We start from the raw sequence: 16,306 nt of genomic DNA on the forward strand, positions 1-16,306 counted from the left end.
AAAGTGGTAGAAGGACGGTAAAACCACGTGTGGGAGACGAGATGTTGGACGTTCACAGTACGCGGACGTCAGGGATTGGCTCCTTCTCTGAAGCAGCGATATGTTACAGTTATGACGACAAAGAAAGCGTCTGAGAATGTTGAATGGAAGACACTCTTTCAAATTCTGGAGGTGGCAGGGGTAAAATACAGGGAGCGAAAGACTAGTTACAACTTGTACAGAAACTAGAAGGCAGTTCTAAAGTGTCGACAGGCACGAAAGGGAAGTAATGGTTGAGAATGGAGTAAGACTGTGTTGTAGCCTATCCCCAATGTTATTCAATCTGTACATTGAACAAGCAGTGAAGGAAAACAAAGAAAAATTTGGAGTAGGAATTAAAATCCATGGAGAAGAAATAAAAACCTTGAGGTTTGCCGATGACATCGTAATTCTATCAGAGACTGCAAAGAACTTGGAAGAATAGTCGAACGGAATGGACAGTGTCTTGAAAAGAGGGTATAAGATGAACATCAACAACAGCAAAACGAGGATAATGGAATGTAGTCGAATTAAGTCGGGTGATGCTGAGCGAATTAGATTAGGAAATGAGACCCTTAAAGCAGTAGATAAGTTTTGCTATTTGGGCAGCAAAATAACAGAATGGTTGAAATAGAGAGGATATAAAATGTAGATTGGCGATGGCAAGGAGAGCGTTTGTGAAGAAGAGAAATTTATTAACATTGAGTATAGATTTAAGCGTCAGGAAGTCTTTTCCGAGAGTGTAGCCATATATGAATGTAATACATGGACGATAAACGGTTTAGACAAGAAGAGAATAGAAGCTTTTGAAATGTACAGCTACAGAAGAACGCTGAAGATTAGATGGGTAGATTACGTAACTAATGGGGAGGTACTGAATAGAATTTGGGAGAAGAGGAATTTGTGGCACAGTTTGACTAGAAGAAGGCATCGGTTTGTAAGGACATGTTCTGAGGCATCAAGGGATCACGAATTTAGTACAGGAGGAAAGCGTGTAGGGTAAAAATGGTAGAGGGAGACCACGAGATGAATACACTAAGCAGATTCAAAAGGATGTAGGTTGTAGTAGTTACTCGGATATGAAGAGGCTTGCACAGGATTGAGTAGCATGGAGCGCTGCTTCAAACCAGTCTTCGGACTGAAGATGACGACGACAACAACTACTGCCGATAGTACAACGTTGGTGCAGGCAGAAGTGTTTAAGATACACCGTCCATCGAACATGGCACTCTGCAGTAGACGACACTTACATGTTCCCAAATTGATCCAACGACATAGTCAATTATGACAATAGTGGATTATGAATACAGTGACCGCGAATCAAAGAAACCGTGTCACCTCGTCGGATGAATCAGGTTGCTCGTCGATGGTAGTGTCTGAATACGCCAGCATCCAGGCGATTGACTGCTCGAAACATCCACTGCGTCACGCACGCACGCCGGTGGCGGCAGTATTGTGCTATGGGAGACATTCACCTGGGATTCCATGGACCCATGGTAGCAATTCAAGACACCAGGACAGCTGTGGACTACGTGAACATAATTGCGAGCCGGCCGGGGTGGCCGAGCGGTTCTAGGCGCTACAGTCTGGAACCGCGCGATCGCTACGGTCGCAGGTTCGAATCCTGCCTCGGGCATGGATGTGTGTGATGTCCTTAGGTTAGTTAGGTTTAAGTAGTTCTAAGTTCTAGGAGGACTGATGACCTCAGAAGTTAAGTCCCATAGTGCTCAGAGCCATTTGAACCATTTTGAATCATAATTGCGAACCATCTGCTTCCCCTCACGCGTGATGTCTTCCCCGAAGGCGATGATATCTTCCAGCAGAATAACTGACCGTGCCAGAACCATAATGTTGCTAGAGTGGTTTGAGGGGCATGACAGTGAACTCACATAGGTATCTGCCAGCCAGATTCGCCTGATCAGGAGGTGGGACGCACTGGTAGCGATATCGGCTGCCAGCACCGCTCCTACAAACCACCGGCCCGTAATTTACGGGAATTGTGTGACCCGTGCGTAGACATCTGGTGCTACGTATCTCCGGGGAGCCACTAAGGATTCGTCGAATCCATGCCACGGAAAACAGCTGCTGTACTGCATTCCACAGGTGTATCAACACGCAACTACAGCTACTGGTCGCCACGTTTTGTCTCATCGGTCTATACGTCTTATTTATCAGAGCTATGTATCACGTCCGGCAGATTCAGGTTCTCATCAAGAAGTGGGCCTCAACATGGTGTCTCCAGACCATATCACATACCGAATTTTAAATCAGGAGACGACACCTACCGCACTTCACTTATGATCTTACTCGGTTCTAAATTTACTGTAGAGTTTGGTGACTCGAATAACATCCCTTGATGACTGAAATTGGCTAGCCGCCTTTTAAATAAAGTAATTCTCTAATTTTGAAAGATCTAAAATCGATTTTCTCCCTTCCCCCACACCTCTGGAGCGCAATCGTAGCACCCGACAATAAAGCTTCTCAGTCTGTTGTCCATTTCCCATTCCATTGAGAAGTGATTTGATTCTCAGGCATTACGTAATTTTAATCATGTGTTTCACACAAAAATTATGACGAAATATCATAATGAAACAAGCTGGTAAGACGTGTGAAAATACTGATTTTCCCACTCATAGACGACGTTTTACCATTGATGACGGTCCTACTAGAAGTCTCGGTAAGTCGCATACGATGAACAGCACGAAACTGTAGCTCTAGTGCCAGGAATGGAACTCAGACGTCGTGGATGGGAGCCAGGTATCCTACTCTCCATCATCACACTAGACGACGAGACGCCATGTAGCTCGGTGCCTATTGATGGGTGCGACCATCTACTAGGCGAAACTTAACACTTAACGATTGGACAACATATATAAAATAAAATCGGGAATATGAGGCAAAATGGAGCATCTGGGTACTTGAGTTAACGTTTTCATTTCAGCTCTTTAATATTTTATTTACGACATAAAATGTATGTTTTTGTTTATTATTGCGATTAACATTTTCTTATTTACCACACTTCGTGAATCCAGCAAGGTAAACGAATTTCATAGACTGCCTCTTCGTATTAACAACGCCTACAGTAAGCAGAAACTGCATTCTGACGTGGCTGGTATTCTCACAGACTACCGAAGTCTATCAGTATGGGAGTTACCTGTTGTTGAAACCGCATTACACGAAGAAACTGGTACTTAGCGACTAGATAACTAAAGATTTTTCTTGCCAGGCGTTTTCAGCTGGTTTCACGCAGCCCGCCCCCAATTCTTCTCCTGTGCCATCCCCTTTATCTCGGAGTAGTACTTACACTCATTTGTTGGATGTATTCCAATATCCGTCTTCTCCCACAGGTGCAGTGTTCACCCTCTACAGCTCTATCAAGTGCCATGGAAGCTATTCCCTAATGACTTACACATCTCCTGTTATGCTGCCCCTTCTTCTTGTCAATATTTTCTACAATTTCGTCTCCTCACCGTTCCGCGAAGAACCTCCTCATTTCTTATCTCATCCATCCACGTAATTTTCAACAACCTTCCGTAGCACGGCATCTCAGACGTTTTAATTGTCTTTTCTGATTTTCCCACAGTCTATACTCAATTGCATATAATCCTGTATTCCAAAGGTACATTCTCCGTTATTAGATATTAGTAGACTTCTTTTCTAAGGAATTCCGTCTTTCCCTGTCCTAATCTGCTTTTCGTGACGTAAGGTCAATGTTAGCGGTAGCAGTAATCTTAGAACTTTCGTTAATGCGTTCAGTGTACATAGTATTTGTATTGCTTATATTTACAATAGTCTTGGGCGTCAACAGTAGCTTAACGGGTAAACAGTGCCGTCCCCTCCACCCCCCTCATCCTCTGCCAACCCCCCCCCCCCTCCACACACACACACACACACACACACACACACACACACACACACACATCCTTTTCCTATTGAAAACTCCTCATTATTGTGATACTCATTGATGCTATCCTCTTGATTTTTTGATTGCGATCAACAAACTTTACAAGGAAGTAAAAGGTGCACGTTTGAATAATTACATCGAAAACACACAGTTCTAGTGTCGCAATGTATGCAACGATAACGTGATCATTTTTTCATCGTTTCATTACCAAGCAGTACAAAACCGCGACGAATAAGAACAATAAACACAAAACATAGTGTTTACACTTCCGTTACGCCCCCTCACTTGGTATAACCAGAGTGGCTCCACCCAATAACCAAAAACAAGAAACAATCTCTCCATACCAGGGAGAGGTGGGTCTTGTAAAGAATCAGATCCACATCTTCTCATTGTTTCCTGTCATATCACCCCATCCCACTCCCTGTATAGCATCCTCCGATCTGCTCTTTCTCCTAGAATTCCATCTTACTCTTCCAACACCTTCTCCCCAAAACCCCTTCTCTTTCAGTCCACTACTTCTCCTCCAGTCCTTTCGTTCCTTTTCAATCCCTCCTTCTCCTTCCCCTTCCTCCTCCAATTTCGCCCTTCTGAACTCCCTTTTCTTCAGTTCTTCCTCATCTTTTTCGCCTGTCACAGAAATGTACCCAAGGCACTCACTCTCTAGTGACACACACGTTACATCACTAGCCTTGACCACAATCGGTTTAATAAGTATAATGTAATTTCTCTTGAGATTAATTGCACTGAGGTGACAAAAGTCTTTGGATACCTCCTAATATCGCGTCGGACATACCTTTTCCATGATGTGGTGCGGCAGCTCGACGTGGCCTGTACTCAACAAGTCGTTGGAATAACCCTGCTGAACTATTGAGCCATGTTGCCTCTATAGCCGTCCTCAATTGCGGAAGTGTCGCCGTGCAGGATTTTGTGCATATAAAGTGACATTTCGATTACGTTCCATAAATTTTCGTTATGATTTATGTCTGGGTGGCCAAATTATTCGCTGGAATTGTCCAGAATCCACCAGTCTCGAGCAATTGTGGCCAATTTACATCGTTGTTTGGGATCATTAAGTCCATGAATGCAAATGGTGTCCAAGTAACCGAACATAACCATTTCCAGTCAATGATTGGTTCAGTTGGACCAAAGGACCCAGTATATTCCACGTAACCACAGTGCACACCGTTATGCAGCCATCCCAGCTTGCACAGTACTTGTTGACTACTTCAGTCCATGGCTTCGTAGGATCTGGTCCAGACTCGAGCCCTACTGTCAGTTCTTACGAACTGAAATCAGGAAATGTCTGGCTAGGCGACGGTTTTACAGTCAGCTACGGTCCAACCGACATGGTCACGACCTCAGAGAGGCGCTGCAGGTGACGCCGTGCTGTTAGCAGAGGCTCTCGCGTCGGTTGTCTGCTGCCACAGCCCATTAACGCCAAATTTCGCCGCACTGCCCTAACGGATGCGTTCGCCGTACGTCCACGTTGATTTCTGCGATTATTGGTTAATTCACGCAGTGTTGCTAGTCTATTATCACTGACAATGTTACGCAAATGGCACTGGTATCGGTCGTTAAGTGAAGACCGTCGGTCACTGCATTGACCGTGGTGAGAAGTAATGCCTGAAATTTAGTATTCTCGGCCCATTTTGGACCTGTGGATCTCGGAATACTGAATTTCCTAACGATTTCCGCAATGGATGTCCCATGTGTCTAGTCCCAACTACCACTAAACATTCGGAGTCTGTTATTTCCCGTCGTGTGGCCGTAATCAAATCCGAAACCTTTTTAGGTGAATCACCTGAGTACAAATGATAGTTTCGCTGTTGCACTGTCCTTTTATACCTTGAGGGCGCGATACTGCCGTCATCTGTATATGTGCATATCGCTATCCCGTGACTTTCGTCCCTCAGTGTAATTTATATTAAACCCAAACTCAACCTCGGCTTTTTTTATCATTATATCTTGTCTCTGCCTAAACTCTTTCTAAAATGTCTGCTTACGCGTTTCAGGTCGGCAATGAAGGAGTATTTTTAACGAAGCAGGGTAAAATCAACTTCGTGGACCTGGCCGGCAGCGAGATGACCAAGAAGACACACAGCGAAGGCAAAACGCTCGAGGAGGCCAACAACATTAACAAAAGTCTCATGGTGCTCGGTAAGTTATTCATCATATCTTCGCGAGATAACGGAAACTGATTGTGAATAATTGCAGTATTCATCTAGTTAACAAAGAAAACGGCTCAAGAATATGCCATCACTAAATTACTTATGTGCAGGTTGTGAGAAATATGTGCCAACGCCGTCCAAACATTTTGCACTGACTTTAATTAAGAAGTAACAACACTGACAGAGCATTCTACAATCAGCTCTCTTAAAATGTCACATCTAGTGTTTTCTTTACATCCAACGATGAACTTTAAATATTTTCTACAGTGTTTTAAACTGAGTACTGTTCCGTTTCTGACATCAAGATTGTCAGTTCTCTACGGTTTTATTTAGATCTAGCAAAACCAGGGCAGGCGTTGTCCTGCCTATGTATATTTATTTACCAGAGCATGCACATAAAAGGATGATCTGTATGTAATTTAGAATCTATAATTCGCTGTTGAAAAATGTGGAAAAACTATAGTTCATATCGATGAGATTCCTATGTTGTTGTCGTTATAAATTTGTGATGAACTATACAAATTTTATTAATAAATGGCGTGAAGGAGGAATACTTTTGACTATTCTGTTTGCTACATACGTGAACCAACTTGATATAATTTAAGTAATGCTAATAGCGTCACGCGAGTGGCTAAACAATATTTTCGGTATTTTGATTTGATGTATATATGCACAGAGCTTTTGGAGTTCTTACTCTGGAGTAAGCAGCTTGTAGTTCACGATGAGAAAAACGTGGATTTTCTAAATTTATTCCGATAACGGCCAGTGACTACCCTTGAGCTTTGTTGATTGTCATCGCGAAAGCAAGTCGTTTGAACGTGAAGGGCAAATCAGTGTGGAATCACTGGAATGCGCGGAATCAGCACATCTCCTCCTTTACGTCTGCTCTTAATTATTGTTGCTTCAAACATATTCGGAATCAGTGTTTTTCACGGAAAATCTGGCTCAGTTGAACTACTTTGGCGTGTTGGGATTCCGAAGGAGCAGTACTGGTCAGCCAGCTCTCAACGTCAATATGAGCGCTGACATTCCAGCAGGCTCTAATTAATTCAGAAATTCTACTGGGTGATTAACAGCTCGATCGTCTTCTCTAACTGTGTCAACGGATTTGTATTTCGTAACCGCACCGGGAATTTTCAGTTGAGTCTTATTATTGTTTCGACTGACGCCATCATATAAAGAGCCATGATAGCTCGCTAGCACAGCCAATCGTGATTCCTGAAGTTGTTGGCGATTTTCGGAAGAAAACCCTTTGTATGCTATTCAGTTGTGAAGTTGGCAAAAGTTCTATGGGAACGATACCTGCTGTTTCTCAGCAGCTCTGGAAGCACAGATTCTGATTCGCACAGATTCACTCCGCGCGTCTCGCTCTTTAGAAGCGTCAGCAGGTCTACTGGCTGATAGTTTTCGCACATGTCTAATTGATCTTCCAATGTTTGATTTTTTGGGTGGTATTTCAAGTAATTTCCAGTACTTCATTTTTGGTGGGAGATGGGCCGTCCAAAGACAAAAGGAGAGTGGAATGTCATTCGCCTATTAACAGAAGAAGAATCGTCATTCACATTGACGGCTAGCACTCAACAGAATGAAAATGGTATGCCATTTCAAACTCAATCACCAATTACTAACCATGGTCACAACCACTATTTCTTATTATTGAGGAGTGAGGTGCGAAACGATTTTTCAGTTGACTTAACGGTATAGATATTCTGCGGTGCTATTTATTGGCGAGGTTCAGCAAAGTAGATAGCGTAGAAATCTTCTCCATGTAAAAATATATGTACGGTGTGCTCGAAAATTCCCCTTACAGATTTGTAGGAATTGTAGAGGGCACTGAGTAGACAATGTTTTTAATTGGAAATCATGTCCGGAAAAGTACCGTTCCTGTGCCACAGCCGTCTGAAAAAATGTTTTCTACGTAGGTATGCAAAAGGTTAGCCGTGTGTGGGGGGAGGAGGGGGGGAGGGGTTACGTCTGATCGGCTGATGTCATGTGACGTCTGTCCTACCTCTCTCACCTGGTTAGAGGCTCATTCACATGTCTGTGAGTGTTAGAGCAACATGGCTGAGTACACGTTTGCGGAATACACCGACACGATCCTTTTGTACGGCAAAGCTCAAAAGCTCACGGTAATGGAAGGTCTGCTCTTCGCATTTATCGAGGTCGTTATCCACAACGTCCCTATACATCGTATACACTTTTCGCCACAATTGCGCCATGGCTTAGAGAAAGGGGTACCTTCATCGTCAACAGACGTAACTGGTGCTCCAAGCACACGCCGCACACCCGAATTAGAAGAGGTAGAACTAAAAACCGTTCATTCTACGAATATCATTCGTACATACAGTGTATGCACCTTACTTGTAGTGAATCAAAAGGCTAATCCGTCTTTCAAAAGAATAAAACGGTTTAACTGTAAACAGCTTTAGTAGTGAAAACTGGTTAACTTTCCTCTTTGTTTGTTGGGTTATTAATGAATGGAATTGTAAAATAATGATGTACTAGGTCACACCTAATAAGTTACTTGTAAATGTGGTCGCGTTACCAGCATGTTTTCAAATGATTCTCGCACGGAAACGGTAGTTTCTGGGCAGTTCAAAACACTATCTACTCAGTGTTCTCTACAAGTCCTAGGAGCCTTAAGGGGAATTTTAGAGCACCCTTATGTGCCAACTTTCATGTTGATCGGTCAAACGGTGTCAAAGTCTCTTAGTCTCAAACATCCATTTATTTACGGAATGGTCAGTAACTGTTTGAAAAGGTTGTAGATGTGTTGCAAGGTAGCTTGTGCTGAAAAATAATTGTCAAGCAAAAATTCGATACGTTGCGCCGTTTCCGTGTTACTTTAACATTGCCTTTAGTCAGTCAGCCCATTTCGTGAGTAAATCCAAGCGGCCCGCCAGACATGGTGTCGCCAAACATGTTCTTCCTGTGGTTTCCTAAAACCTAACAAGAGAGTGACGCTAAAATTGGACATGGGACGGTACTAAGGACTGAACCCGAGCCAAAGGCTGAGCACTCTCGTGCGCTGTGAGAACAACTGACACTAATTTATTGTATCTGGCAGTTCGCTTGAACTTGTGCGCGCACTGCCTGATAGGCCAACTTCAATGCTAAATAACTCGGAAACGGCGCAAAGTATACAACTTCATTTTTAGCAATTGTTTCTCAGCACACCCTACCGTTAACAGCATTACAAGCGTTGCAGACTGTTTTCGACTACCCTTTATATACGATGTCAGATCTTTGGTAAAATTAAGTTTCATTTTAGTTTGAGTGAAACAAAATCGAAAGCGATACAATGCGGACGCAAAACATGAACTGAAATTTGGTTAATACTCCACTGGGCGAGTTAGCATAGTGATCAAGCCAATGCTCTGGCATTGCAAAGGAACGGTGATGGAATCCTCGCCCGTCCATTCAAAGTCAGGTCTTCCTAAATCACATCATGTGAATGCTGGGATTCTTGCTCTGTTAAGGCCGCGGCCGATTTCTGTCGCTATTTAGAATGTGACTCTAGTTGGGAGAGAAAGATACTTGATAACTAACTATCTCTATCGTCGATCCCTCACATACCACGATTTTGCAGGAAGAATGGTATAATATTCCCTTAAAAACCATACAGGGCCAGTATTTATCCATTCCGAGACACTAAAAGCTGTTTTGAATGCCAACTGTCTTTCTACACCGTATTAGGCATCATAATCTATCGTGTTTTTGTTGTTTTCAAATTTTTGGCCAACCCCCATAGTTGCACGTTCATCTAAGACAGCTTGCCTTCATTTATACAAATCTGTCTTCTGATACTTCAATCGAGAATAATGTCTCGGAGTAATGCTAACAGACGGGCCTCGAAATGCAGAATTCCTCCTTTCCGGCCCACTGTATGTCTCTTTCATGAACTGTGACTTTAATCTGTCTCGCGTGAGATGTCCCTTGACTTCGCGAATGTCATTGTCAGTGTGATGTACGTGCCTTATTTTATTGTCTCCTACTGACAATAGCGTAACGAAAATTTGTGAATCCCATGCTGGGTATCAATGAGATATCAGAAGTGTTGGGTATGGTAGAACGTTCTCTGGGTACGTCTACTGGGGCCATTAGTGTGATGGTAAGTGCCACATTCGATAGGGTAAACCCCATCTATGAATGGAAACAACTGACCACTAACGATATGACCATTTTCTACAGCATTCCTTCCCTTAACAAATTATAATTTCGTCCAGGTAACCGTAAAGTCCCAAGGTGCCTCTTTTTGACGCTTTTTTAAAATTAATTATTAGTAGTTTACCTTTACATCCAGCTCATTGATTATTTTGATAGTATAACACACCTTTCGTGAATGCGTAAGGTATTTAAAGAATACATTACACACTGACACAGTCATAAACTGAAGTACCAAAGAAACTGCCACACCTGCCTAATATCGTGAAGGGCATCCGTGAGCACGCAGAAGTGGAGCAACAAGACGTGGCATGTACTCGACTAATGTCTGAACTAGTGCTGGAGGGAACTGACACCATGAATCCTGCAGGGCTGTCCATAAATCCGTAAGAGTACGAGGGAGTGGAGATCTCTTCTGAACAACACGTTGCAAGACATCCCGAAAAGGCGCAATAATGTTCATGTCTGGAGAGTTTGGTGGCTATCGGAAGTGTTTAAGCTGAGCAGAGTGTTCCTGGAGCCACTGTGTAGCAATTCTGGAGGTGTGGGATGTCACATTGTCCTGCTGGAATTGTCCAAGTCTGTCGGGATCCACAGTGGATATGAGTGGGTGCAGGTGATCAGACAGGATGCTTGCGTACGTGTCACCTGTCAGACTCGTATCTAGACGTAGCAGGGGTCCCATATCACACCAACTGCATTACAGAGCTTCCACCAGCTTGAACAGTCCCCTGCTGACATGCAGGGTCCATAGATTCATGAGGTTGTCTCCATACCCGTACACGTCCATCCGCTCTATACAATTTGAAACGAGACTCGTCCGATCAGGCAACATGTTTCCAATCATCAATAGTCCAGTGTCGGTGTTGACGGGCCCAGGCGAGACGTAAGGCTTTGTGTCGTGCAGTCATCAAGGGTACACGAGTGGGCCTTCGGCTCAGAAAGCCCATATCTGTGATGTTTCGTTGAATGGTTCGCACGCTGACACTTTTTGATAGCCCAGCATTGAAATCTGCAGCAATTTTCGGAAGGGTTGCATTTCTGTCACGTTGAACGATTCTCTTCAGTCGTCGTTCTTGCAGGATCTTTTTCCGGCCACAGCGATGTTGGAGATTTGATGTTTTACCGGATTCCTGATAATCACCTTACACTCGTGAAACCATCGTGCTGGAAAATCTCCACTTCATCGCTACCTCGGAGATGCTGTGTCCCATCGCTCGTGCGCCGATTATGACACCACGTTCAAACTCACTTACATCTTGATAGCCTGCCATTGTAACAGTAGTAACAGATCCAAAAACTGCGCCAGACACTTCTTGTCGTATATAGGCGTTGCCGACCGCAACGCCGTATTCTGCCTGTTTACATATCTCTGTATTTGAATACGCATGCCTATACCAGTTTCTTTGGCGCTTCAGTGTATTTTATACGTACTTTCTGGTGTGCACACATAAGTCTGGTACGTGAGTCACCATTCGTTTCGTTTCTGCTCGGGGAATCCCAAACTAGGTGAAATTCGAAGTTCCTACTGCTCGGGGAACTAGTTTATGACCAAAGAATGTGTGAGTGTTGCGGCCCTATTTCTACATCTGCGGTTATAAAAAAGCAGTTTGCATATTTATCCAGAACACAGTATGCGGGGACGTTCACTTCACCTTTGCGGTCGTGAGAAATTATGAGTAAGTAAGTAAATCATTTTAGTATATGGGTTTATTTGGTTAAAAAGCGAGCGGTTAAGTTACCGCATCAAATTCGGATAATGTCCCATGCTTTCTCGACTGCCTTCATCATCGTCGTCAGGGGCTATGTCTGACTGTCGTCAAACTGACGAGGTTCCCACTTTATTGCCCAGTAGATGGCGTCTGATTGGCTATATAACTTCACGTTGACACCACTAAGCGAATGGTAAGGTGCGCCCTCTGCGTCCGTAGATTATGTCTGTAATTTGCTACCCATCATCTCTTCTGGCGCACCACTCACATTAGGCGGTGATCTTTCTTTGTCAAGCGCACGCATCTGTGCATTGCTAAGTGCATAGTCGTCGTCTCTATAGAAGCTCGTAGTACACAGTCTAATTTCCACTGCTTCCCCAGCCACAGAGCCCCACTAGTCCGAAGTTCTCTTATATTCAGACTGTGCTCGGCCATAGCTGATTTTTGAAAATTTTTGTACTTAAGATGACGTTGATGTTGAACGCATCGATCGGAAATAGTCCGTATAGACTGCTCCACGTAACTGCTGCCACTCGCAACGGATATTACAAATAACCTGGTAGGCCTACTCTAAGGCCGATATTATCTCTAACAGGTCGCAACATTTCTGTAATGTTCCTCGTGGTCAGGAGACCGGTCTGATCCCTTTCTTGTTTGAGACTTTTCCCACCTTACTCGTTGTTGTCCCACAAAATGGAAGCCTCGCTATGTGTAGGTCCTCCTAGTTTGGTTAAACATCATCGTGTCTTGGATCTCTCCAAAGAGTTGACCTAATGTTGTGGACTGAACACCCGTTTCTTGTGCACTTCGTCGTCAAATGTTTCAGCTCGGAGCAGAAGAGGTCCTTTTGAACTAGTCCTAGATCTGTGAATTAAAGCTACGCCGCCGCTGTCCGATGCACAGAATGGTCGATTCGTCCATCTGCTTTCCATTCGGCCTGCACATCAAAGAAAGGCAAGTTCCCGTCCTTCTCCATGTCCGTTGTAAATCTGCGATTGTGTATCGCTCCGTTCCTATTGTCGGTGAATTGCTCAGCACCGCACTGCCATGCGACCAGATTAAGAATGTGTTATCAACATATCTGATGAGGGTCGGAAGGGGGAAGGGTCAATGGGCAATAGCCAGCACTTGTTTGCCTAATTTCTCCATGAAAAAATTGCTGGTCCCAGTGGTGAACCCATCATTATTTCGTCTTCCTGTCCAAGGCTTCATCAATATATGCACCCATAATTTTGGAATATTCCACCTTATTTACTGATCCCTTCTCAAGTGATACGTCGCTGGTGTTATCATATTTCCTGTGTGGAACTAAATTTACTAGAATCTTTTTTTTTTCAAAATTAATGAAGGTTCTACAGGGTGGCAATTATTGAGATGTATGAAATAAAAGCGTCATAACTTCCGAACGGTTTGCGTTACGACGTTCAAACTGCACTGTTGGCGTCGGGGCACGCGTGGTTTGGTTTAGCGATGAGGCCCACTTTCATTTGGTTGAGTTCGTCAATAAGCAAAACTCAACGGGTGATTGTGTACTGTGCAATGTCCAATGGAATAATCGGTGCGATATTCCTTGATGGCACGGTGACTACCGAACGGTACATGAAGGTTTTGGAAGATGATCTCATCCCCATTATCCAAAATGAGCCTGATTTCGACAAGGTGTCGTTTATGCAAGGCGGAGCTCGACCCTCTCGAAGCAGCAGAGTGTTTGATGTCCTGGAGGAGCACTTTGAAGACAGCATTCTGGCTCTGGGGTACCCAGAGGCCACTGGCATGGGCCTCGATTGGTCGCCGTATTCTCCGGATCTGAATACATGCGACTCCTTTTTTGTGGGGTTATATTAAAGACAAGGGATACAGCAATAACACCATAACCATTTCCGAGTTGAAAACAGCCATTTAGGAAGTCATCGACGCATCGATGTTCCGACACTCCAGTGGGTCATGCAGAATTTCGTTAGTCGTCTGCGCCACATCATCGCCGATGATGGCAGGCATATTGAACATGTCATAACCCAAATCCGAATATCTGTAGTGGCGGTTATATGTTGAATAAAGGGTGTGCCCGCCGTAGTTTGTAACTAATTTACGTTTCTTTTCATATAGTTTAATAATTTCCAACGTGTATTTGAGAGAATCACTAGTTCTCTGAAAAACATGGTCAACAATTTCTTCTGTTTCATTCCCTCCGACAATATTTTTGTGTTGTTACCTGACACAAACTAGATAGGTAGCTGCAGTGAACAAAGCAGCATATGAAAGCCAAGTATCGATGCTACGTCGATGGCCCTAAATGAAGTATACAGCAAATCTTACATCTGCAAGTAACGTGAGCTTATATCAATATCGATTAACAAAGCCAGAAATATCTTAAACAGCAACTCAGTTACGAAAAGTTCAAAGTCTGGGTCCAGGTCCAGAAAGCGATTTAAGTGTTGTATTCGAGAATCAGCATATGGAGGCTACTAACGAGATATATTATACCCAACCGCCAGACAATCTGGGTATTAATTTCTTCTACAGGGCTTAACAGTCATTCCTATGTAGCATATACAGGGTGTTTCAAAAATGACCGGTATATTTGAAATGGCAATAAAAACTAAACGAGCAGCGATAGAAATACACCGTTTGTTGCAATATGCTTGGAACAACAGTACATTTTCAGGCGGACAAACTTTCGAAATTACAGTAGTTACAATTTTCAACAACAGATGGCGCTGCAAGTGATGTGAAAGATATAGAAGACAACGCAGTCTGTGGGTGCGCCATTCTGTACGTCGTCTTTCTGCTGTAAGCGTGTGCTGTTCACAACGTGCAAGTGTGCTGTAGACAACATGGTTTATTCCTTAGAACAGATGATTTTTCTGGTGTTGGAATTCCACCGCCTAGAACACAGTGTTGTTGCAACAAGACGAAGTTTTCAACGGAGGTTTAATGTAACCAAAGGACCGAAAAGCGATACAATAAAGGATCTGTTTGAAAAATTTCAACGGACTGGGAACGTGACGGATGAACGTGCTGGAAACGTAGGGCGACCGCGTACGGCAACCACAGAGGGCAACGCGCAGCTAGTGCAGCAGGTGATCCAACAGCGGCCTCGGGTTTCCGTTCGCTGTATTGCAGCTGCGGTCCAAATGACGCCAACGTCCACGTATCGTCTCATGCGCCAGAGTTTACACCTCTATCCATACAAAATTCAAATGCGGCAACCCCTCAGCGCCGCTACCATTGCTGCACGAGAGACATTCGCTAACGATATAGTGCACAGGATTGATGACGGCGATATGCATGTGGGCAGCATTTGGTTTACTGACGAAGCTTATTTTTACCTGGACGGCTTCGTCAATAAACAGAACTGGCGCATATGGGTAAGCGAAAAGCCACATGTTGCAGTCCCATCGTCCCTGCATCCTCAAAAAGGACTGGTCTGGGCCGCCATTTCTTCCAAAGGAATCATTGGCCATTTTTCAGATCCGAAACAATTACTGCATCACGCTATCTGGACATTCTTCGTGAATTTGTGGCGGTACAAACTGCCTTAGACGACACTGCGAACAACTCGTGGTTTATGCAAGATGGTGCCCGGCCACATCGCACGGCCGACGTCTTTAATTTCCTGAATGAATATTTCGATGATCGTGTGATTGCTTTGGGCTATCCGAAACATACAGGAGGCGGCGTGGATTGGCCTCCCTATTCGCCAGACATGAACCCCTGTGACTTCTTTCTGTGGAGACACTTGAAAGACCAGGTGTACCGCCAGAATCCAGAAACAATTGAACAGCTGAAGCAGTACATCTCATCTGCATGTGAAGCCATTCCGCCAGACACGTTGTCAAAGGTTTCGGGTAATTACATTCAGAGACTACGCCATATTATTGCTACGCATGGTGGATATGTGGAAAATATCGTACTATAGAGTTTCCCAGACCGCAGCGCCATCTGTTGTTGAAAATTGTAACTACTGTAATTTCGAAAGTTTGTCTGCCTGAAAATGTACTGTTGTTCCAAGCATATTGCAACAAACGGTGTATTTCTATCGCTGCTCGTTTAGTTTTTATTGCCGTTTCAAATATACCGGTCATTTTTTAAACACCCTGTATATGAGTACGCTTGCGTAGCATACGGGATATAGAGCCTACCGCAGTTGGCAGATGCCCCACAAAACCGGTGCCGCGACAGGGAGAGCCTTACATGAAATGCCTCTATATGTTTGAAGTCCTGTAGGCTACGGACGAGTCATAATTACATAGGCTACGGCTGTGGGCTCCATGCTGATGATGAAGCCAGTACTAATTATCTCAGAATATTTATAATGCACGAGAAAAGTTTACCACTGC

General features: G+C 43.9%; 1 protein-coding gene across 1 annotated transcript in view; it reads left to right on the plus strand.

Moving 5' to 3' along the window:
* The window catches only part of LOC124555078 (kinesin-like protein KIF12), a 653,823-nt gene that overhangs the window by 471,092 nt on the left and 166,425 nt on the right, over nt 1–16,306 (plus strand). The window contains exon 10 of the mRNA XM_047128907.1: nt 5,935–6,079. Within this exon, the coding sequence (XP_046984863.1) occupies nt 5,935–6,079 (145 nt within the window). The remainder of the gene's footprint in view (nt 1–5,934; nt 6,080–16,306) is intronic.

Source organism: Schistocerca americana, chromosome 1 (assembly GCF_021461395.2).
Source record: "Schistocerca americana isolate TAMUIC-IGC-003095 chromosome 1, iqSchAmer2.1, whole genome shotgun sequence".
Classification (NCBI taxonomy): domain Eukaryota; kingdom Metazoa; phylum Arthropoda; class Insecta; order Orthoptera; family Acrididae; genus Schistocerca; species Schistocerca americana.